Here is a 22255-nt window from a genome sequence, read left to right as displayed (position 1 = left end):
AATGAAAGCATATGCACCATCTGAAGGATATTGTACAAATATATATATATATATATATATATATATATATATAGTATGATATATTATATGCAACATAGCATATGCGATCAAACATCAGCAATATGAAAGAATGAGAATGAATAAAGTGAAAAACTAGAAAAATTGTAGTCAATCATGTCAGTCTGTTCAGTGGATTACATCAATACTTAAGATGCAGTGGAATCAGAAGTCTCCAAGGCTACAGGATGTTTCTCATCGCTCCGTGATAGATATGGTGACCACGTCTGATGAAATTTGGGAAGATGACGGTGTTTTTGAGCAGTTATTTGGACATCATGCACATTTTGTCCTTTGTGGGTACCAAAGACTGTTTCCAAGTGGGCGCCAGAAGGCAATGTGCTCCCAAGTAGAACTGATTGATCAACATGCTTTCAAATCTGGAGTCAACAGCAGGAGCATTCAAGAGACCCTGGGTGGGAGTTAACTCCATCTGTCTTTGTAAAGTGCATTGTATAATATCAGTTACATCAGACCACAGTCTCCTTACTTTGGGGCATTCCCACCACATATATAGATAAGACCCAATTTGACCACAGCCTTTCCAGCACAAAGCATTGCTGCACAGTTTGGCTTTAAACAGTCTGCTTGGGGTGAGGTGCCAACAAAATAAAATTTTATATCCATTTTCAGTAAGAGAGGAAGAAACAGAACACCTCTTAGTGTAGAGAAATATTTGATCCCATTCTTCATCGGAAAAAAAGAGAGATACCCAATTCACCCTCCCATTTGAGGGTGTCTTTCGGCCAGCCCATTGAGGAGCCCTGTAACATATTCTAAATTTTAGATAAACCACCCTTCATGCGATCTGCGTAGTCACACCAGCCCTCAAATTGAGACTTTCCCTTTATTAGTTCTCCCTGGACATCTTCCCGCTGACCAAATTGTTTGATTTGCAAGATAAACAGCAGATGGGGATAACTGGTAGCGTTCCTGAAGGCGATCAAATGTCATACCATCTTTATCTCTGATCTGGCCCAGGGTTATTACTCCCTTACTCTTCCATTCGCCGAACAAGGAATCCCATCCTGGGGAGAATTTAGTGTTATGAAATAAATGTGTTAGAGAACTATCCTGTCGTGCCCACAAGAAGAGATTTCCACTGATCCCAGATCTGTAGTGTAATTTTGAGTGGGACAGGAATTTCTCCTTCTAGCTTCCATGACCCCTTGGGTTACCAGGTAAGGGCTTTAATAGGGAAAGACCCCAAGATAGCCTGCTCTATAGCCACCCATCTGTGTTTCTCCTCGCCTATGCCACGAAAGGACTGCAGTAAGCTGAGCCGCTGCATAGTGCCACTAGAGTTTAGGTACTCCCAACCCTCTTCGAAGCTTACGTCTATAAAGTATAGCTTGCGCTACCCCAGGGACCTCCGCTTCCATATAAAACGCGAACAATCGTTTTTGCCATGTTTTCAGCATAGCGGTAGGAATGTGGATTGGAAGCGATTGGAACAGATAATTAAATTTCAGAAGCACTGTCATCTTTAGTATCACTATTCTCCCAGTCCAAGAAATACGCAAAGATGCCCAGTTTTCTAAGTCTTGGAAGACTTTGGCAGCGACAGGGATGTAATTGAGTATAAATAAAGTCTAATTTAGTGCCTAGCATAATTCCCAAAAATTTTATTTTTGTCCCTGCTCATTTCAGGGGAAACTGCTGTTGTAGGTGTGAAGGTTGTGCTGCAGGTAGAGAGAAATTTAATACCTCTGACTTATCAAGGTTTAAACGAAACCCGGACACTGAACTAAATTCCAGCAGTTTGTCTACTACACCTGGTAAAGATTGTTGGGGGTTAGTTAATGTGAATAGCACAGTCTGCAAAGAGTGACAGTTTGTAATCTTCTGTGGGGGACCAATGTACCTCCTTTTTCCTTCTGTCATGCAGTCCTATACTCCTCCTTGCAATGGTGCAGTTGATAGATCTCTTGGAGATGGGAATGCTCCTTCTCCTTAAGCACATGCAGTTGGCAGCCCGTCTTTATTCTCTCCCGGGCTCTTCCTCCTTGCATGTGTGGTCTGATGGGTCTCTTCCTTCTGGCATGGAGCCCACACTCTTCTTCTGATCTCCTGGCTAATGCGCCTGTCAACGTTTTCTTCCAGGGTCTGCTTCTGCAGCAAGACCTGGAGTTTTCTAATGTTCGTGCAGAGACCTGGAAATTCTTTTAGAAAGCCAGAATCTCTGGGCCCATTTTTATTTTTTATAAGAACATGCCATACTGGGTCAGACCAAGGGTCCATCAAGCCAGCATCCTGTTTCCCACAGAGGCCAATCCAGGCCATAACCTGGCAAGTATCCAAAAACTAAGTCTATTCCATGTAACCATTGCTAATGGCAGTGGCTATTCTCTAAGTGAACTTAATAGCAGGTAATGGACTTCTCCTCCAAGAACTTATCCAATCCTTTTTTTAAACACAGCTATACTAACTGCACTAACCACATTCTCTGGCAACAAATTCCAGAGTTTAATTGTGCGTTGAGTAAAAAAGAACTTTCTCCGATTAGTTTTAAATGTGCCCCATGCTAACTTCATGGAGTGCCCCCTAGTCTTTCTACTATCTGAAAGAGTAAATAACCGATTCACATCTAGCCGTTCTAGACCTCTCATGATTTTAATCACCTCTATCATATCCCCCCTCAGTCGTCTCTTCTCCAAGCTGAAAAGTCCTAACCTCTTTAGTCTTTCCTCATAGGAAAGTTGTTCCATTCCCCTTATTTTGGTAGCCCTTCTCTGTACCTTCTCCATCGCAATTATATCTTTTTTGAGATGCGGCGACCAGAATTGTACACAGTATTCAAGGTGCGGTCTCACTATGGAGCGATACAGAGGCATTATGACATTTTCCATTTTATTCACCATTCCCTTTCTAATAATTCCCAACATTGTTTGCTTTTTTGACTGCCGCAGCACACTGTACCGATGATTTCAATGTGTTATCCACTGTGATGCCTAGATCTCTTTCTTGGGTTGAAGCACCTAATATGGAACCCAACATTGTGTAATTATAGCATGGGTTATTTTTCCCTATATGCATCACCTTGCACTTATCCACATTAAATTTCATCTACCATTTGGATGCCCAATTTTCCGTTAATATCAATACATGTTCAATGTAGAGTACAAACATTCACAATGTACATATAACAAAACAGTGTTAAACAATATTCACATTAAATTTGATATAAAACACTCACATTTTAAACACAAATTTAACTAAAAGCTTCCTGGAGAAAAAGAACACATCTGGAGAGTTCCCAGGTATGGCAATGAATGCTTGTCTCCCCTAAAATAATATCCCTTATACATAACTCAATTAGTGATAATTAAAGCAAAATATCATTCAGCTTTCAAACTCAGGCTTGCATGATTTGAGATCATCATAGCAAACCAAAACAAAGCGCAACATCAGGGGGAAAAATCCTTTTTTTTTTTTTTGATCTGGCAGTTTCCTTGGCCTTCCAATGCAATCAGAATCAGCCTATACTAGGCTACGGTACTATGAGACTTCATTTGCAGTCAGCAAATTCTTTATATTGTAACCCTCCATCAGTCCCAGCCATTGCAATGACATTTCTCGGTCAGGTACCACAAACTATGTCTCCCTACAAAGCCTGGGATGTATGGACACCAAGTCTGGCCAATAGGTGTTACCACTGAGCAATGGCTGAATCTCCCTTCCCCCAGAGCTGTGAATTCTGGTTTTGCAGCATCCCCAGAGAGCAGAAGCCAGGACCCATCATATCACATACAGGAAAGGTTTGCTGCATGTCAGTGCACTACAATGGTCACTGAGCCACTGGCTGGCACAAAGAGAGATCCATTTTGGATGTTATCCAAGAACCTTAAAGCAGAAAAAAAAGCAGAGATGCTTACCTGTGACAGGTGTTCTCCAAAGGACAGCAAGGATGTTAGTCTTCACACATGGGTGACATCATCGGATGGAGCCTGGCATGAAACTGATGTCATGGACTGAGGGACTCTGCCTAGAGGACAGGGTGATGACTACAGCTGCACATGCTGCTTAGAGAGCATGTTTGAAAGTTCTAGATTCTTTGAGATCAGTTTCGTGCCAGGCTCCATCTGATGATGTCACCCATGTGTGAAGACTAACATCCTGCTGTCCTTTGGAGAACACCTGTCACAGGTAAGCATCTCTGCCTTCTCAGAGGACAAGTAGGATGACAGTCCTCACACATGGGTGAATCCCTAGCTATAGGCTGTCCGAGCAGGACAAAGCAGGAAACCACACAGTGCTGAAAGCATTACCTGTCTCCCTTTTGCCTGTGAGGCAGCCAACCCTCAAGGGGGTCCAGGCTGGAGAAGAGTTAGGTTCGACAAAAAGAAAAACCATATAAATGACAGACACAAAACCCTCATGCATAGCAGGAGCGCCTAAGGCAGAGGAGTGATGTCCTTGTGAGCAAAAGCATACTCCGCATCACGGAAATCATTACAAGCAGGGTTTCAGATCAGTACCCTTGACAATGAAAGTAGGTCTAGAACTTCCTGGTCACAGGAAAAGTCTAGAGATGAAAACAAGAGAAGGAGTCTTGGACGAAGACCGCACAGTTTCCTTTGGTGTTAGAAGACAACCGAAAACCCAACTGGGGCCAGAGAACTCCCCAGAAAGGACTAAATGTCTCTGCAGAAGTGTGCCCATGTGTGTCTGATAGGCACTTTGGGCAATCTAATAAAGTGAGAAAAGATAAGGACAGTATTGGCCAGAACCTGGTGAAAATATAGGGAGAATGTGGTGTATCTTTCCCTGCAGTAAACAATAAAATATACCACGCACAATAAAGCTCTGGAATTTGTTGCCAGAGGATGTGGTTAGTGTACTGTCAAAAAGCTGGTACAGAAAATTCCCTCATGCAGTGCAGTTAGTGCAGCTGGGTTCAAAAAAGGTTTGGATAAGTTCTTGGAGGAGAAGTCCATTAATGGCTATTAATCAAGTTTATTTAGGGAATAGCCACTGCTTTTAATTGCATCAGTGGCATGGGATCTTCTTAGTGTTTGGGAAATTGCCAGGTTCTTGTGGCCTGGTTTTGGCCTCTGTTGGAAACAGGATGCTGGGCTTGATGGACCCTTGGTCTGACCCAGTATGGCAATTTCTTATGTTCACGAATATCTAGCTATTCCTCCCCTCCCCCCAACATTCCAACTGGAAGTCGAAGGGAGCGAGAGTACAAGGGGTTACACCGCTGGACTGCCAGGGTAAGCACAAGTCGCTAGGTTGCATATACCAACTACAAGTGAATAACTCACTGCCAATTCCAGTAGGGAGTTACCCACCAAGAGAGAGCCCTCAGCCTGCTTGGAACAGCTGAAACTGAGAGCAAACTCCCCAGGGAAGAAATCCAGAAACATTCCACTAAGACAGAAAGCTGGAGTGCTACAAGTGCAAACCCCTGTTGAACAGGATTTCTTCACCTGCCTGGAAACCCTAAGAATATCAGGACAGGGCCAGGATGATCTCTGAACAGATTGCTAAGCACCTGGCTTAGGTATTAATACTTCAGATTGCAAATACTTCCCCCAAGGAAGCATGTGGTCCAGTAATGGAACAATTGTTGTATGAATCAGGATTCCCCTGTCCAGAGACAGGGTTATCTCTAAAAAAAAAAAAAAAAAAAAAAAAAAAAAAAAGGGGGGGGGGGGGGTAAGTACAGCTTACAAGCCACTGCAACCAAGGGCAGCACATCTCTGTTGTGGAGTTTTTCATCCCCCAACTCCCTCAGTCATGGATATGGTGATAGTTTGAAAGGCATACTCGCCAATTAATGGACTAGAACCCTCCTCACTGAGGTAGGGTCCCGCAGACTAGAATAACTGGCCATAGTGGCCCTTTGAGCTCAACAGGTATCAAGGTGACTCCTGGATGGGAAAAACATTTAAGGTTAACCTGGGAGCTACTCTGGAAAGGCTCCCTTGAGAAAGAGCGCTGCTGTGCCTTAGAACAAGCTAAGAAGAACTCTACTGCGCGATTGTCTCGCAAAGCTCGTGAGGAACCGAAAACAACCGCAAGTCAGAAGCAGTGACATCCCTTCCCCAGGAACACCCCTTGTAGGGGTGGACAACTGGGCATCCTGAGGGGAAACCATGAGGGTTGCCCTGGAATCCAGTCAAATCTCCCCTTCCTGAAGGGAGAGGAGTAATGGAAATCAGGGCTTCCCAATCCCAAAATACCTTTCAACTCTTCAATTGAGAGTTGAGTTACAATCACTGATCGCTGAGGTTCAGAAGTGACCAATCCACCACTGGCAGCTACCCTCAGAAGGGGTAGGCCACCACAGCAATCCATGAAGCCGCCCCAGCGAAAACAGTCCAATGACCACCGCTGCTGTTCCCCAGCTCTGGCCTCCTAGGAGATGCACTGATTCAAAGAATCAAGGCTCCAGTTCAGAGATAAATATGCCAGGCTTCCCCACAAATGGTCTTTGTGATATGTGAGGGGTGCTCATGGAGCCCTGCAGTCATGTCCTGCAGCATCCGACCATATCCCCTGATGCCCACAATGGTGGCAGTGCCTGTAGGGCCCATAGCACTATTGCGCTCACCAATGAAGGGTCACATCAAGGGCAAACGACGAGACACCCAGGGCTTCAACAGCACTTGACCGAATCAGGATCAGTTTGACTGTATATAGCACCATCCCTGGTGCCACAAGCACCCATCTTCGTAGACTGCCTGGTCGCACTGATAGAGCCCCCGGTGCCTGAAGGCATCGATGGACTGGCGGCACCAGAGATGCCTGCAGGCAGAGGTTCTGCAGCCTCAACATGACTCATCGATGCCCAGAGGAGCCGATGACTGCCAGCGCCATCAACTGTTCCTCTCGGCTCTGAGGGAGGAGAAGACTCCGGACATCTACGTCCCTTAGGGGTCAATTGGGAACACAGTCCTAGGTCAGACCTGTAGCTGTGGCACACAACCTGTTGTGTTTGCCACGAGAGAAACACACCCACAGACAAACTCATGAAGCAGAGGGCAAATGGAAAAAAAAAGAGCCTTCCTCTGTAAAAACACGCTGACCAGTACTCAGACAGTGGTCTCCACTTGCTAAAGTAGGTGGCTACACGATACCATTAGGCAAATCACAGTGTGTGATGATGCCTTCCCCGCCAGTGCTCCCCGGAACTGACGAGGAGGCAGAGACCATGACGTGATGATGGCAGAATCTTGGCTCGACTGAGAACTACACAGACAGGGAAAATGCCGCCTGCCATCACTCAAGGCACTTTGAGTAGATGCCTTGCCGTACCTGACCATGCATGCTGTGCTCCATTGTCACAGTAATAACTCACAGTGGAATGAACAGGAACAATGTGACAACGGTGTCGCTGGGTGACGTTCTATGGTATCAGCCCCTCCAGTATCTGATAACACTCCAAGAAGCTGGCACAGCCCTTGAGACTGTGTTGGGAATGGCTCACCTTAGTTTTCCTCATGGAATGACAGCAGCGAAGTCCATGGAGCTCTGTAGTCATGTCCCAAGCATCCAACCACATCCACTGTTGCCCACAGTGATGACGGTGCCTGTAGGGCCCACAGAACTATAGTGCTCGCCAACGAAGGGTCACATCAAGGACACCAAATGACACGGCACCGAGGACCTTGGCAGCGCTTGACGGTATATAGCACCGCCCGGCAGCACTGACAGAACCCCTGGTGCCTGAAGACATCGCTGGACCAGCAGTACCAAGGATGCTAGGGGTGCCTGCAGGTAGAGGTTCTGCAGCCTCAACATGGCTCATCGATGCCCAAAAGAACCGACGACTGCCAGCACCATTAACAATTCCCCTCAGCTCATCTATTCGTCCAAGGGCATCAATGCTGTAAGCACGATGGCATCTCTTGCCAGTGGCTATGGCTGACGATAGCCTTGCTAGTGTATGAATCAAGGCAAGCCTCCGATGCCCCCCCCCCCCCCTCAGAGACCCTGAGATCATCAGCATCCATGGTGTCCAATAGCAGTGGCACGAGAGCATGGTGCTCCTCAGTGCCCTTTCGGGATACTGCCAAGTAGCCTCAAGGGCACTGGACCACCGTGTCTGGATGCCTTAGCATATCAGGGTGCTTTGAGAGTAGATGGCGACCCTGGCACTCAAGCTGTTCAAGGCTGAAATCCATGTTGCCCGAGGTCTTCAAATGGCACTCAAGGGCCCCGGCAGATGATGCATCAAGGATGACCAGGGCACTTAATGGCGAACCCAGCACCTCTATAGTGGTGTTCGATATAGTCTAGAGTGGCAACGAAAGGCATCGTGGCAAACACGGCTGATGGCCTCCATGGTGGCTCTGCATCCCGATGGCATTTAATGTGCCAATAGTATCGAGGCAGCTCTGAATCGTGATGTCATCAAGGCCACGCCCCTCGACAGCATCGAGGGTGGCCATGCACACACCTCGATGGAGTCAAATTGGTCTATGGCATCATGGGTACTGAGGGCACCATGGCATCGATTGCAACAATGGTACCGTGGTATTGGGGGCACAGAGGCCTCGAGAGCAACAATATCGAAGTCAGCCTCGAAGGCATCAGGGGAATTCATGGTGCTCAATGGCAGACCTGGTCCCCGACGCTAGAGGTTGGTGCCACTACTCCACATCCAGGCCCAAGGCATCGATGACTTTGGTGCATCGAGACTCCATGTCCACCGATGCCTATGGTATCGAGGGCGGTCATGCACCTCAATGATATAGAGGGTGCCCTGGCATCTTGATGGCATCAAGGGTGATATTGGTGCTCAATGGTAATTCTGGTCCCCGTGTGGTCCTGCCAAAGCATCAGATTAATGGTGCACTGGTCAGAGGTTCATGGGCAACCATTACTGGACATGGCACCAAAAGTGCGGCATTAAGCTGCTCACCCTCTCTCCCAGGGAGACTGCACTGCCATCACCGGCAAGCAAGAGGGGATGTTATGTCATCCAGGGCTTCTGCCCGTGGAGACTAGTTCCTTGGAGTGTGGAGAGGATGAGCTCTGCCTCCCCCCCCCCACAGGTCCTCAATCTCTTCACCGTCTAACTTCCATCAATGCCGATCGATCGGCGAAATGACAAGGAACTCCTGCCCAGGTAGAACTCAGACGAGACCCCAGGTTCAGTGGCCTACAAGGATTACCCATGAACTGCACTCATTCAGTCCTGCCAGCACTGGACAAAAAGGTACAAAAACAGACAGAGCAAGGAGAGGACACAGACTGTAAACTGCAGATGCAGTGTAAAAAAAAAAAAAAAAAAAAAAAAAAGACTGAGGGACTCTGCCTAGGGGGCAGGGTGATATCTACAGCTGCACATGCTCAGTAGGGCATGTTTGAAAGTTCTAGATTCTTTGAGATTAAAATTCCGTGCTGGGCTCCATCCGATGATATCACACATGTGAGAGGACTATCATCCTGTTGTTCTCAGAGAAAAACATTTTTGTGAGACCTCCCTCTCAACAGCAGAAACCCAACTAAAGAAACAAAAAAGTTATTAATGTACAAACAGCTATACAAGAATATCCACTGAAACATTTAATTAAAGCAAACAAAACCTAGGTAATGCTTTTGTTTTTCTTGGCAATGTCTTAGTCATCATGAATAGTTGCAGAAACTTTATGCAGGGGAAACTTTTTTTAAAAAGATTAACCCGTTATAGCCCTTATCAAAAGCCTATGCCTGACATACAGATCAAGTTTACTAACGGGCTTTTCCTATTTTGTTTTTATGGAGAAAATGCTTAGTATATATTTGGCCCTATGTAAAATGTAATCATATCAATAATGAGCAAAACTGAGCGGTATCTTCACATTGTGGAGGTAATTTTCAAAGGCGTTACGCATGTAATTGCAACATACTATCGTGGCAATTTTCGAAAGTCCATTTAGATGCTTAAAGTGCACATATGCATGTAAAACTGACTATTCAATGGAATATATTATAGCAATTTTCAAAAGCTCACTTGCATGCATAAAGTGCATTTTCACATATAATACCCAGTTTTAAGTTTGTAAATCCTTTTGAAAATTACGCCCCCCCCCCCCCCCCGTAAGAACAAGTTAAAAACTAGCATAATTAAGTGTCATTCCAAAATCACATACCCTATGTAAAGAGGTGGTTGGAAATTAGATATAGTTTGATAATAGAATGTAAAGCTGACAAAAATAATTCAGGCAGAGCTAAATTTTTGGGTCCTCAGCCAGTCCCTGCTGGGCTACAGCACCATTAGCCATCATTACCTAAGGATTTCCCCCATTTTCAGTCCTTTATTCTGAATTGTCTCTCTCATCACAACAGTTCTCAGTCAAGTATCTCCAGAATTCAATACACTCACACTGAGTCAAGCCACTAGTGCTGCTGTTGTGTAATGCCTAGGACTTCCCTCTACCTTCTAGCAACAGCATCCCCAGCCTTGGATTGTGAGTAACTGAAAGTAACAAGACAGGTTCTGCATAGCAGAAAGATACCAACCTCTTGGCGAAAATTATTTGCTGTCCTCTCCAAGTGATCCATTTCTCTACTTGAAGTCATTGTCCTTCTACCTCAAACAAATCCAGATGAAAGGTTACCATGACTAAATATTATAGTTTAAAGGAGACAGGTCACCATGCATACTCTAAGCTATGTCTATACTGATATAATATCCCCTCCCAGAGTTACATCTTAGTCCTTATCAATGTTCATAAATTTTAACAAAAAATGCAAGAACTGTCTCTTCCCCCACCCCTCAGTAACACGTCTTTGGTCTTGACAGATGTCAGTAATAATTTAAAAGTAAATAAATAATTATTTGCAATCATGACAGAAAGGACCCCTTTAGTAATATACCCAGAGGCCTATTGTTTCAGAGAGTAATCAGCTGTTTCTTTGGCAGAGCAGAGGCTCAATAAAATCAATATTTAATAGTGTTTGCAGATTAGTAACCCACCTATTAAATACGCAGCGACACAGAGCAAGGGGCCTCCACAGCAATGACATAGGCTGACCAGTGAAAATTCCAGCAGTTCCTCGGAATATGTGGTGGAAAGAAAGTGTAGCAGAAACTGCGGCATGAGCCATGGTGCGCTGGGGATGAGTTACAAACTCCTGAAAGTCCCAGAAAAAAAAAAAAAAGTTAGTTAAAAACAAACAAACCACAAAACCATAAAAATGCATTCAGTAAGCTGTCACTGTATACTAACACATACATATATCTAAAAATTGCACATGGCAGATGCCCTAGCTCAATGGCAGTGCTGCTGTGTGGAACACCTGGTCATGATTCCTGAGTCCAACTCCTGCTCCTCCAGCAGGGGTTAGTGACACTGCAAAGGCACTATTTACAGCCCACATGGAAAAGGAGTGGGGGAGGATTAGCAACAGTAACAACTACTGACTGGCTGAAGAGTGTACTTGTACCAAATTTCTAAGGGCATTAGTCAATGCCTCTCAACCAGAGGATAATCACTGCCATGACTCAGCTAGATGAGAGATGGAAGAGTGATTGAAAACAAGGTCATTGCAAAGTCCCATGATCACATAGATCTGGTTGGGTCTGCTGCCAATCAAGCTGGAAGTGCAACTATATAAGAAGAAGCTGAAGACTTGGGATGGGGAGTGAGAATAGAGAATAATTATCCTTGGGGGGGGGGGGGGGGGGGGGGGGAATCAGGATCATAAAAAAACTCTTAATCGTTCCAAGTTTGTAAGAGACTAAGACAGGATTAGGTTTAATTTTGTGAGTTTATGATTTAAAAACTTATGTTAAAACTTCCCAGGATACAGAGAAATTAGACATGAATAAAGACAAAATTTTTCTTAATAAATGAGCTTTTAAACATTTTGCATGCCAAGAAAAGGTGAAATTAGGTCCTTACCTACTAATTTTCTTTAAGTCCTGCCAGATCAGTCCAAACAAGTGGATTTGTCTCTAAAAGCAAATGGCGGCAAAGGGCAAGTTCTTTATCCCAATGCCCTCTCGTCTATATAGCCTGATACAGCAGGGAAGGCATCAGTAGTCTGTTGCCAGAGCTGTCTCATGAGTTCCCTCTGGATCATAAGGCAAAGTACAAAGAATTTTATAAAGAAAAAAATGATCTAGCATAATAAAACGAAAAGAAATTGAGCCTTGATTCTGTTCTTCCTTCTCCTAAGGAAAGGGTCTCACATTTTTCTTATTGTATTATTTCTCTTTTTTATTTTCGTGTCTTTTTGGGTAGGTTCTGGAATGCTCTGGAAGAATTTAAGGAAATTAGCAGGTAAGGACCTAATTTCATCTTCCTCGTTGTCCTATCAGACCAATCCAGACAAGAGGGATGTATCTAAGCAGTACCTATCCCAGGTGGGAGTGTACCCCCAGAGTTGCCTCTAGGATCCCTGTTGCAAAAACTATATCCTTTTCTGAAGGTTCAGCCTATAATACTTTGTGAATGAATGCAGTGATGCCCATGTGGATGCTTTACAAATATCTATGGGCACTACTGCTCTGTACTCTGCCAGAATGCTGCCTGCACCCTAGTGGAGTGTGCCCTCAGCCCCTCTGGAATTCACTTTACTTTTACTATATAGGTTGTGGCATTGCTTCCTTAATCTAATGAGCAATAGATGCCTTAAAGACCGCTTTCCCTCTGTGGGCCCCTGCAAACAATACAAAAAGCTTGTCTGATTTTCGGAACTTATTGGCTACCTCTAAGTACCTTAAGAAAACCCAGGAACCTGAGTTCCTCCTTCTTGCCTACAAAGTCCCTAACCCTGCCGCCCATTAAAAGATACAACCTGATTCAGATGGAAAATCAGATACTACATTCAGCAGAAACAGCAGCCCAAGCCTATTTGTGACCTCCTCCCTGAAAAAAGACAGATATGGATCTCTGCACTATAATGCTTGCAGTTCTGAGATCTTCCTCACCAAACACACTACCACCAATATTGCAATTTTTAGAGTAAGGTCCTTTACTAAGGCTTTCCTGACAGGATCAAATGGCACTGTTACCAATGCTCTCAAGACCAAATTTAGATCCCATGGTGGCACTAGTGGCATCCTAGATGGGCATGTGTGTTTTGCTCCTCTCAAAAAGCGAATCACAACTGGATGTGATACCAGAGAGGACCCTTTCACTTGTCCCCTATAGAAAGCAATGAGCGCAACTTGGACTCTTAATAAGAGTATCTTTAGGCTCTTGTCCAACTTATCCTGAAGAAGCTGAAAAATCGTGGTCAACTCCACCTTCCGTTGTAGCACTTTTTGCTAACTACACCATCTTTCAAAATTTCTCCAGATTCTTATGTAAGTAAGTGAAGTTGACATCTTCCTCGCTCTTAGTACCATTGATATTACTATCTTGAATATCCCCTCTTGTGCAGTTTCTGTCTTTCAAGAGCAAAGCTGAAGACAGAATGGTTCCAGATTCTCCATGGTCACTGGACCTTGCCTTAGTAGACCTCTTACTTGGTTGAATCTTAATGGATCCCCTAGCTTGAGCCTGATAAATCTGCAATCCTTCTCAATATTCTGCCCACCATGGACCAGAGCGGGAAAAAAAAATGCAGTATAGCATCTTATGGCCATCTTTCCCTCCATGCATTTCTCTAGATCCTACCATGTTTCTTCGATTGAAGAACTCCTTTGCCTTGGTATTCCTGCGTGTTGCCATTAGGTCCAGCTAGGGAGGGCCCCATCTGGCCACTATGACTGAAAGCTATCTCAGCTAGTTCCCATTCTCATGGGTCTAGCATCTGCTGGACTAGATGTCCACTTGCCAGATCCTGCTATATGTGTTGTGAAAGTCTCCTGTAGATGCTCTTCCATCCACTCCATCAAGAGCTCTGATTCCTTCATAACCAGCCTGCTCCTTGTGCCACCTTGTTTATTCACACATGCTGTTACCTTATCTAACAAAATCCTTACTGCCTCCCCATCTATCACCAGTAGGAAGCTCTTCAACACCAGTCTTATTACTTAGGTCTCCAGTGTGTTTACTGAAAATGGTGTCTGATTGGAATCAAAATTCATATACCACTTGCCCCTCATCCTGTCTTGCTTGTGTCCATGGTTAATGTAATCCACTATGAGGGCTCCAGGCTGACTCCCTTTTCTAGGTTTGACCAACTACCACCCCAGGTTCCTTCTGACTCATGTCATGATAGCTTCTGGTGATCCTGACTTTGAGGTGGGGGGGGGGGGGGGGGACGGGGGACACACACACCACCTGGCCTAAAATCTCCTCTGCAAGGGATGCATATGGGTTCTTGCTGTAGGGTAAAAGCCATGACCCTAAACAAGGATGTGTAGTGTTTAGTTTCAGCTTACTCTCTTTCTGGGAAAGACCGCGCATTTAAATTCATATCCTATAAGAAGTTTCGACTTGTTTAAAAAGGTAATAAGTGTATTAATGGTTTAAAAGACAAATTCATAACAAACTGCAGAGATTGGCAATCACTTAAGAGGGAAGATAGAGGAAACCTAAGGCGGGACAAGATTGCTATTCCTTAAGGGATGGATTTTAAGAGCCCTGCTCGCGTAAATCTGCCCGGATTTATGCGAGCAGGGCCCTGCGCGCAGGTGCGCCTTTGTTCAATAGGCCTACCGGCGGGCGCAGAGCCCCGGGACTCGCATAAGTCCCGGGGTTTTCCGAGGGGGGCGTGTCGGGGCGGGGCTGAGCGGCGCACCGTTTCGGGGGCGGGCTCGGGGGCGTGGCCGCGCCCTCCAGAACCGCCCCCGGGGTGCGTCTAGGCGCGCCGCGCGGGGATTTACTTCTCCCTCTGGGAGGTGTAAATCCCCCAACAAAGGTAGGGGGGGGGTTTAGACAGGGCTGGGGGGTGGGTTAGGTAGAGGAAGGGAGGGGAAGGTGAGGGGAGGGCGTTAGCGAATTACCTCCGAGGCCGCTCCGATTTCGGAGCGGCCTCGGAGGGAACGGAGGCAGGCTGCGCGGCTCGGCGCGCGCCGGCTACACGAAATCAGTAGCCTTGCGCGCACCGATCCAGGATTTTAGCGGCTACGCGCGTATCTACTAAAATCCTGCGTACGTTTGTTTGCGCCTGGAGCGCCAACAAAAGTACGCCAACGTGCCGTTTTTGAAAATCTACCCCTAAGGGAGCAAACAGAGCCGAATGACAATGCTGTTGCTCCTTTTTCTGTGTTCAAGCAAGTCTTTTTATAGTCTGCTAAACTTGGTTCACATATTCAGTGCTCTGTCTCGTCACGTATTCCCCCCTCCCCCCCCCCCCAGGGGGGCCCTCACAGGATGGCTGAGTGCACCCCATGGGGTGCGCTCAATAAGTAACACAAAGATAGTCTTCAGCCACATAATGATCTTAGGAACTTCATATGGGACTGTGAAGAACAGAGGACAAGGTGCAATTGTTCTTACCTAATCAGACGACATCTGTGCACCTCAAGTGCTAAGACCACAAGACACTGTATGCATGTCCTTGGTTAAAACTTTGTATCTAGCCAAGAAACCAGCTATAAAACAATACCTGCTGATCAACTATTACCAGAGTGAGAATATTCATATGCAACTAACCAATCCAGTGTCTATAGACAGTGGTAATATCTAATCAAGATCAATGTTGGATCCTATGGAATTGAATATGCAATGAGGTTCCGAACAAAGAAAAGGTATCCAACGTATACAGACTGGATTATCCCAGAACATTTCCGTAAGGGATTTCTTTCCAAAAAAAAAAAACCAAACAAACCTTTGACTGTTGCAGTTCACTATACCCATGAACCTGCAAGTTTAAGACTGAATTCCATGCTCAGCACAGTCTGCTCTCTTAAAGCTTGGAGTAGCTGCCTTGCAAACTTATTCCCTGAAATTACTAAAGAAGCCAAGAACCTCTTTACCCTGTTCCTGTCAGCATACCTCACAGACATCTGTGAGATCCCTGGGTTCTACTTATCCTGACAGCTGGGGATTTGCTGGATTTTCCTCATGGTGTGCTGAGACAGGTCCTGGATTTCTGCAGGAGTGTGACCAAAAGTCTAAGTGTGAGATAAAACTGTTTTCATTACCTTTCAGCTAGGTTAATTAGTTTGGCATTGCATAACTGACAAGTGCAAATTAATTTAGAGATAATGAATGAGTTCTGCTCATTTTTCATAAAAATGCTTTGCTCTGTAACAACTTTTAACCAAAACAAAAAAAGAAAATAACTGTACTTTATTAAATCTTGTATACTTATGGTACTACAATAAACTGATTACCTCACAAAAAAAAAAAAGTGTAAGCAACTGCTCCCTTAAAACTAATGAAGTTGTATCATCAACTTATCAGTTAAATCTTGTAATCTACTGTAGCCACTATCTACCCTACATTGCCCAGGAACCCAGAGGTCAATAGTGGCTACCATAGACACAAGTACTTGCAAATATGCCCAGGGGCCGGTGAGGTCAGCATCACCCTTATTTTTTCCTGTACATTGTCAATACTTTGCTAGTCATGAACATTTCTCTTGCTCTGTGTCAAACCGGGCTCCAAGGTGAGTCAATATCTGACAGGGCTGCAAGTGACTCTTGGCTCTGTTCACCACCCAGCCTAGCCTCTTCGGCATCTGCAAAACCTTTCCTGTTGCCTAGATATCCTCCTGGAAAGAACTGTCTCTGATCAGCCAGTTGTCCAAGTATGAATGCACCCAGATCCTTTCCTTGCAGAGGAAGGCTACCACTATCATAACCTTTGCAAAGGTCCTGGGTACTGTTGCTAGTTCAAAAAGGCATTGCCACGAACTGTCATTGTCTCCCCATTGTCACGAAACAAAAAATATTGGATGTTCCTCTGATAGGGATACAGAGAAATGCCTCCAACAAATCTAGGGAGGATAAGAACGCTCCTTCTCTTACTGCTATTATTGTTTTCAAGGATTCCATTGTAAGTGTAATATTGTTAGGGTCTTTTTAACTCCCTTTAATTTCAGCATCAGCTAGAATATTCCTTCCATTTTTGGGCTACAAAAATAAATTGAATATTGGCCTCATCCTAGCTCTGCCACTAGAACTGGTATTGCTGCTTCTAATTGGAGAAATCTGTCTATTATACCTTCGATGGCCCCCTTTTTTTCTACATTGCATGGGGAAATGACAAAATCTTCCTTTATTGGTACTTTTAACTTCAGGACTTATCACTGTTGAATGACCTCTAAACTCCACTAGCCTCCTATAATGTGGTCCCACTCTTCATAAAACCTTTGCAGGCGCCTGCCTACTGGCAGGAGTGAGAAGTAGTCCCTGAAATTGTTGGGGGCCTTTACTTGTTGTCAGCCCCCGGGTGCTGCTCTCTCAGCTCTTATCTACTGTCCCAAAAGGTCTGAGCCCAGCCCAGTGGCCTAGACCTCTGGCTGCTCTGTGGCTTGCCTGGTCTATACTGCCTGCATCCCTTGGGCACAGCCTGTAGAAACTTCCCCAAGCAGGGTTCCTGCCTTAGGCTTCTGGCAGCCTCTGGGGCTTTGATTCCCCAGTTCCTTCACCAGCTTTTCCCCAAACAAGAGCTCACTCCAAATGGCAAACTAATCAACCAGGCTTTAGAAGCTCAATCTGCTGTCCAACTCCTCAACCGTAGCAGATGCCTGGACATTACTGCTGAGGCCACCTGCTTGGATGAAACCCTGATCAAGTCAGACAGGATACAGACTATAAATACTGCTCCGGATTCTAGTAGTGGCCACCACCTCCATCTTGTGCTTCCTCTGGCTCAGTGCTGAACTGATCTCAGCATATAGAGGCTCTTGCCACATAGCCTCTACAAATCGCCAACAGCACCTCTATATTGGGATCTGGTGGATCCTTCAGTGCAGAGCTCTCTTCTATCAGGATCACAACATGGTGAGGCTGTGCCTGAAGTAGTGTGTGCAGTTTTGGTCAACATATTTGAAAAAGGTACAGAGAAGAACATCCAAAATGATAAAGAATAGAATATGAATTCTTTATGAAGAACATTAACAAAAGCATATGATTGTTGACCTTGAATAAGAACCCTAATAATGTAACATTTGTGATCTTCTTTTGGAATGACATTATATAAAACACCTAAATAAAGGGGATGGAACAGCTCACCTATGAGGAAAGGCTAAAGGGGTCAGGGCTGTTCAGCTTGCAGGAGAGTCAGCTGAGGCAGGATATGATAGAGGTCTATAAAATCATGAGTAGAATAGAATGAGTAAGTGTAAATTGGTTATTTACTCTTTCAAAAAATGCAAAAAAAAAAAAAAAAAAGACTAGGGGAACCCCATGAAATTAAGTAGCATATTCAAAACAAATTGGAAAAAAATTATTTTTCACTCAATGCACAATAAAGCTCTGGAATTCTTTGCTGTAGTATATGGTAAGGGAAGTTAGCATAGCTAGGTTTAACACAAGTTTGGACAAATTCCTGGAGGAGAAGTACATAAACTGTTGCTAACCTGGTAGACTTGGGAAAAGTCACTACTTATTTCTGGGCATTAGCAGCATGGGATCTATCTGCTGTTTGGGATTTTGCCAGGTACTTGTGATCCGGATTAGCACTACTGGGCTTGATGGACCCTCTATGGCAATTCCTATATTCTTATATTGTTTTCCTGGTCACAGCAGCTCTGGCTGCATCCACTTTAGGAAGCTGGAACAGGTTCTGGTTTTCCTTTCTATTGTATGAGGCACAGTTTCTCCATGGTCCTAAAATTCCTCAAAGATGCCTCTGGAGAATCCCACCTCGCTTTTATCATGATTAAAAATTTACAAAAACTGAAATCATAGTGATTAACTATAGTAACTCAGTAGAAACCCCTTTGAGTATTCAAGTTGATGATGCTGGTATACCCATCTTTTCACAAGCCTGGATCCTAGGTGTGATTATTGATTCAAAGTTCTCCTGTGTTCCCCAGAATAGATTGAAAGTCCATGCAGGTTTCAATAAATTAAATTGAGAGATCTTAAATCACTTTTATTCTCAGGTAATTTCTATCTGCTCTAGATTACTGTAATTCTTCTATATGGGTCTGCCATTTATGTCAAACTGCTCCGACTTTTACAGACTGTTGCAGCTTGTTTGATTACTGGCTGTAATAAGAATGCCCACATTACCCCTGCGCTTGTCTACCTCCACTGGCTCCCACTTCAATGAAGGATTAACTACATGGTGGCCATGCTAACCGATAAAAAGTTCCGGCAATTCATGTTTTACCCTGGGCCAATGCAATGTGTGTATGCACGATCCAACAAGATCGTTGCGCTCTTCCCAGATGTCTTTGCTTGATGTCCCAATCCGTTAAACAGGCCAGACTTTCTGTGACTAGGGAATGTGTATTTTCTATTGCTGCACCTTCTTTTTGGAACATGCTTCCTTATGAGCTCAGGAAAATTGCATATCTGAAACTATTTAAAACTTTTCTAAAACCTATTTAAACAGGCCTTCGATTAACATGAAATATTTAGGTCTCAGCATGTTTTATTTTTATCCAGCTGAATTTTAAATTTGTTTTAATTTTTTTAAAATCAGAGATTGCCTATTTATGAATTTTCAAATTAAGGGCCTGATTTATTAAGGCTTTTCTCTCATTCTGTGTCTATGGGAAAAATGCTTAGTAAATGAGGTCCTATTATCTATGTTTGAATTTCCTTAACCACAGTTTTACTATTTTAGCCAATTTTATTTAGTTTAATTTTGGCCTTATTGTTTATGACAAGTTTGCATTGAATTCCAGAGCTTAACTTATGCGCTAAGTGAAAAATAAATGTTCTTCAATTTGTTTTAAATGAGCTACTTGCTAACTTCATGGAGTGCCCCTAGTCCTATTATAGGAGAGTGTAAATAACCGATTTACATGTACCTGTTCAAGTCCTTTCATGGTTTTGTAGACCTCTATCATATCCCCCCTCACTCGTCTGTTCTCCAAACTGAGCAGCCCTAACCTCTTTAGCCTTTCCCCATAGGGGAGCAGTTGCATGCCTCTTTGTCATTTTGGTCACCTTTCTCTGCACTATCTTTAAGAACTGGCGACCAGAACTGCACACAGTATTCAAGGGGTGTTGTGTGCGAGCTCCTCTGGCGGGGAGCTCGCACACAGATCTACTCCTCCCCTCTGGAAGAATAGATCAATCTATTGTAGATCTGATGCTGGATGGGCAGAGGCATCAGATAGGAGTTAGAAATCTGTTATGGATCTGCTAGGGAGTTAGCAATCTCTTATGCTTCGACTCCTGAGAGAGTAAGAGTAGCATACTTGTAGGAAAGTTCTGGTTAGAGCTAGGAGTAGCAATCTGTAGTGTACTAGCTGCAGCAGGAGGTTTAGCAAGCTGTTATGAATCTGTTGCTGAAGACTCCTGGTAGGAAAGGAGTAGCCATCTGTTACCAGCGGAATGCTTAGAGAGGACATTCTGCTGTAGAGGAATGTAGATAGGTGAATCCTTGGGCTGATGGCAGATGACAGCGCCCCCAGGAGGAAATCCTGAGAGGGGACCACCAGCTAGGCTTGAGTATAGAGACAGACACAGAATTCTTTTATTAAACAGGTAGTAGAACCACCAGAGGGGGCAGTAGTGAGCTGCTACGCCCAACAGGGCTGAAGTCCCTCAGGTACTGGAACCACAATCCCAGGGTAGCCGAGCTGTAGGGAAACTATAGATAGTGAGTAGACAGGTATACTGTGTTCATACCCAGAACTGGATGACTAATCTCACATAAGGTCTTAGAAGGCTCAGTAGCTGGAAAGGGGTAGGCCCTCGAGGAGAGAGTACAGAGAACAATGGTAACTCACAATTGTCTGTATCTGTGATAGCTTCCAGGCAGTAGAGAATCTTCAGAGTGTTCAGGAACATGGGCCCTCGAGAAGCGAGTACCGGTTCCCATGGGCAATCTGAAATAGAGAAAAGAGAGCGAGGCCCCCTGAGGAGCGGGTACACCTGGTAAATCCGAGGAGGCAGAGTAGCTTAGGTAACGAAACCCTTGTCCGGTAAACCTTTGCTAACTCAATCCGTTAGCAAGTTCTGAGACCTTTTATAGTGAAAGCGGATGACGTCAGTTCAGGGGGACACCCCCGAGGTTCGTGCCCTTGCCGGAACATCATTCGGAGCGCATGCTCCCTACGTCATCAGGAACATGGCGGATCCACAGCATCGTGCCACTCCGGGGATGCCAGAGGAAGACGGCAAGAAGATGCCGTGGAGGCAAGCCATCCATCAGGCCTGGAGGGAGTCGCCACAGTGGTAAGGAGGGCGGAGTGAGGGCGTCGAGCAGCGACGGACGCAACACTGTGGTCTCACCGTGGAACGATAGAGGCATTATGACATTTATTGTTTTATATGCCATTCCCTTCCTAATAATTCCTCACATTCTGTTTGCTTTTTTGACTGCCACAGCACACTGAGCCAAATATTTCAATGTATTATCCACTATGATGCCTATATCTCTTTCCTGAGTGGTAACTCCTAAGATAGAACCTAGCACTGTAACTACAGCAAGGGTTATTTTTCTCTAAATGCATCACATAAGAACATGCTATTCTGGGTCAGATCAAAGGTCCATCAAGCCCAGCATCCTGTTTCCAACAGTGGCCAATCCAGGCCATAAGAACCTGGCAAGCACCCAAAAAACTAAAGTCTATGCCATGCTACTGTTGCTAGTAATAGCAGTGGCTATTCTCTAAGTCAACTTAACCAATAGCAGGTAATGGACTTCTCCATGAACTTATCCAATCCTTTTTTAAACACAGCTACACCACCTGCACTAACCACATCCTCTGGCAACAAATTACAGAGTCCAATTGTACGTTGAGTGAAAAAGAACTTTCTCCGATTAGTTTTAAATGTGCCACATGCTAACTTCATGGTGTCCCTCCTAGTCTATTATCCGAAAGAGTAAATAACTGATTCACATTAACCCGTTCTAGACCTCTCATGATTTTAAACACCTCTATCATATCCCCCCTCAGCCATCTCTTCTCCAAGATGAAAAGTCCTAACCTCTTTAGTCTTTCCTCATAGGGGAGCTGTTCCATTACCTTTATCATTTGGTTGCCCTTCTCTATACCTTCTCCATCACAACTATCTTTTGTATTCAAGGTGTGGTCTCACCATGGAGCGATACAGAGGTATTATGACATTTTCCATTTTATTTACCATTTCCTTTCTAATAATTCCCAGCATTCTGTTTGCTTTTTTGACTGCCGCAACACACTGAACCGATGCTTTCAATGTGTTATCCACTATGATGCCTAGATCTCTTTCTTGGGTGGTAGGTTCCATATTAGGAGCTAACATTGT

The 22255-nt window shown here is 44.6% G+C and overlaps 1 protein-coding gene across 7 annotated transcripts in view; it reads right to left on the bottom strand.

Annotated features, from left to right (window-relative positions):
* Positions 1-22255, bottom strand: part of OXNAD1 (oxidoreductase NAD binding domain containing 1) — a 99912-nt gene that overhangs the window by 74316 nt on the left and 3341 nt on the right. For 6 of the 7 annotated variants that reach the window (XR_003854549.1, XM_029589237.1, XM_029589238.1 and 3 more), the window contains 2 exons: positions 10970-11127; positions 10513-10579 (listed from right to left, as the gene is read on the bottom strand). Coding sequence is in view for 6 of the 7 variants with exons in the window: in XM_029589237.1 (XP_029445097.1) it covers positions 10513-10579; positions 10970-11100 (198 nt within the window). In the remaining variant the exon portion in view is untranslated. Of the gene's footprint in view, positions 1-10512; positions 10580-10969; positions 11128-15887; positions 15985-22255 lie in introns of all 7 variants that reach the window. The other variant, XM_029589239.1, reaches the window with a different exon arrangement.

The sequence above is a fragment of the Rhinatrema bivittatum genome, chromosome 2 (assembly GCF_901001135.1).
Source record: "Rhinatrema bivittatum chromosome 2, aRhiBiv1.1, whole genome shotgun sequence".
NCBI classification, from domain to species: domain Eukaryota; kingdom Metazoa; phylum Chordata; class Amphibia; order Gymnophiona; family Rhinatrematidae; genus Rhinatrema; species Rhinatrema bivittatum.
The sequence above is the reverse complement of the archived record's forward strand: the minus strand, read 5'-3'. Positions and strand labels throughout refer to the sequence as shown.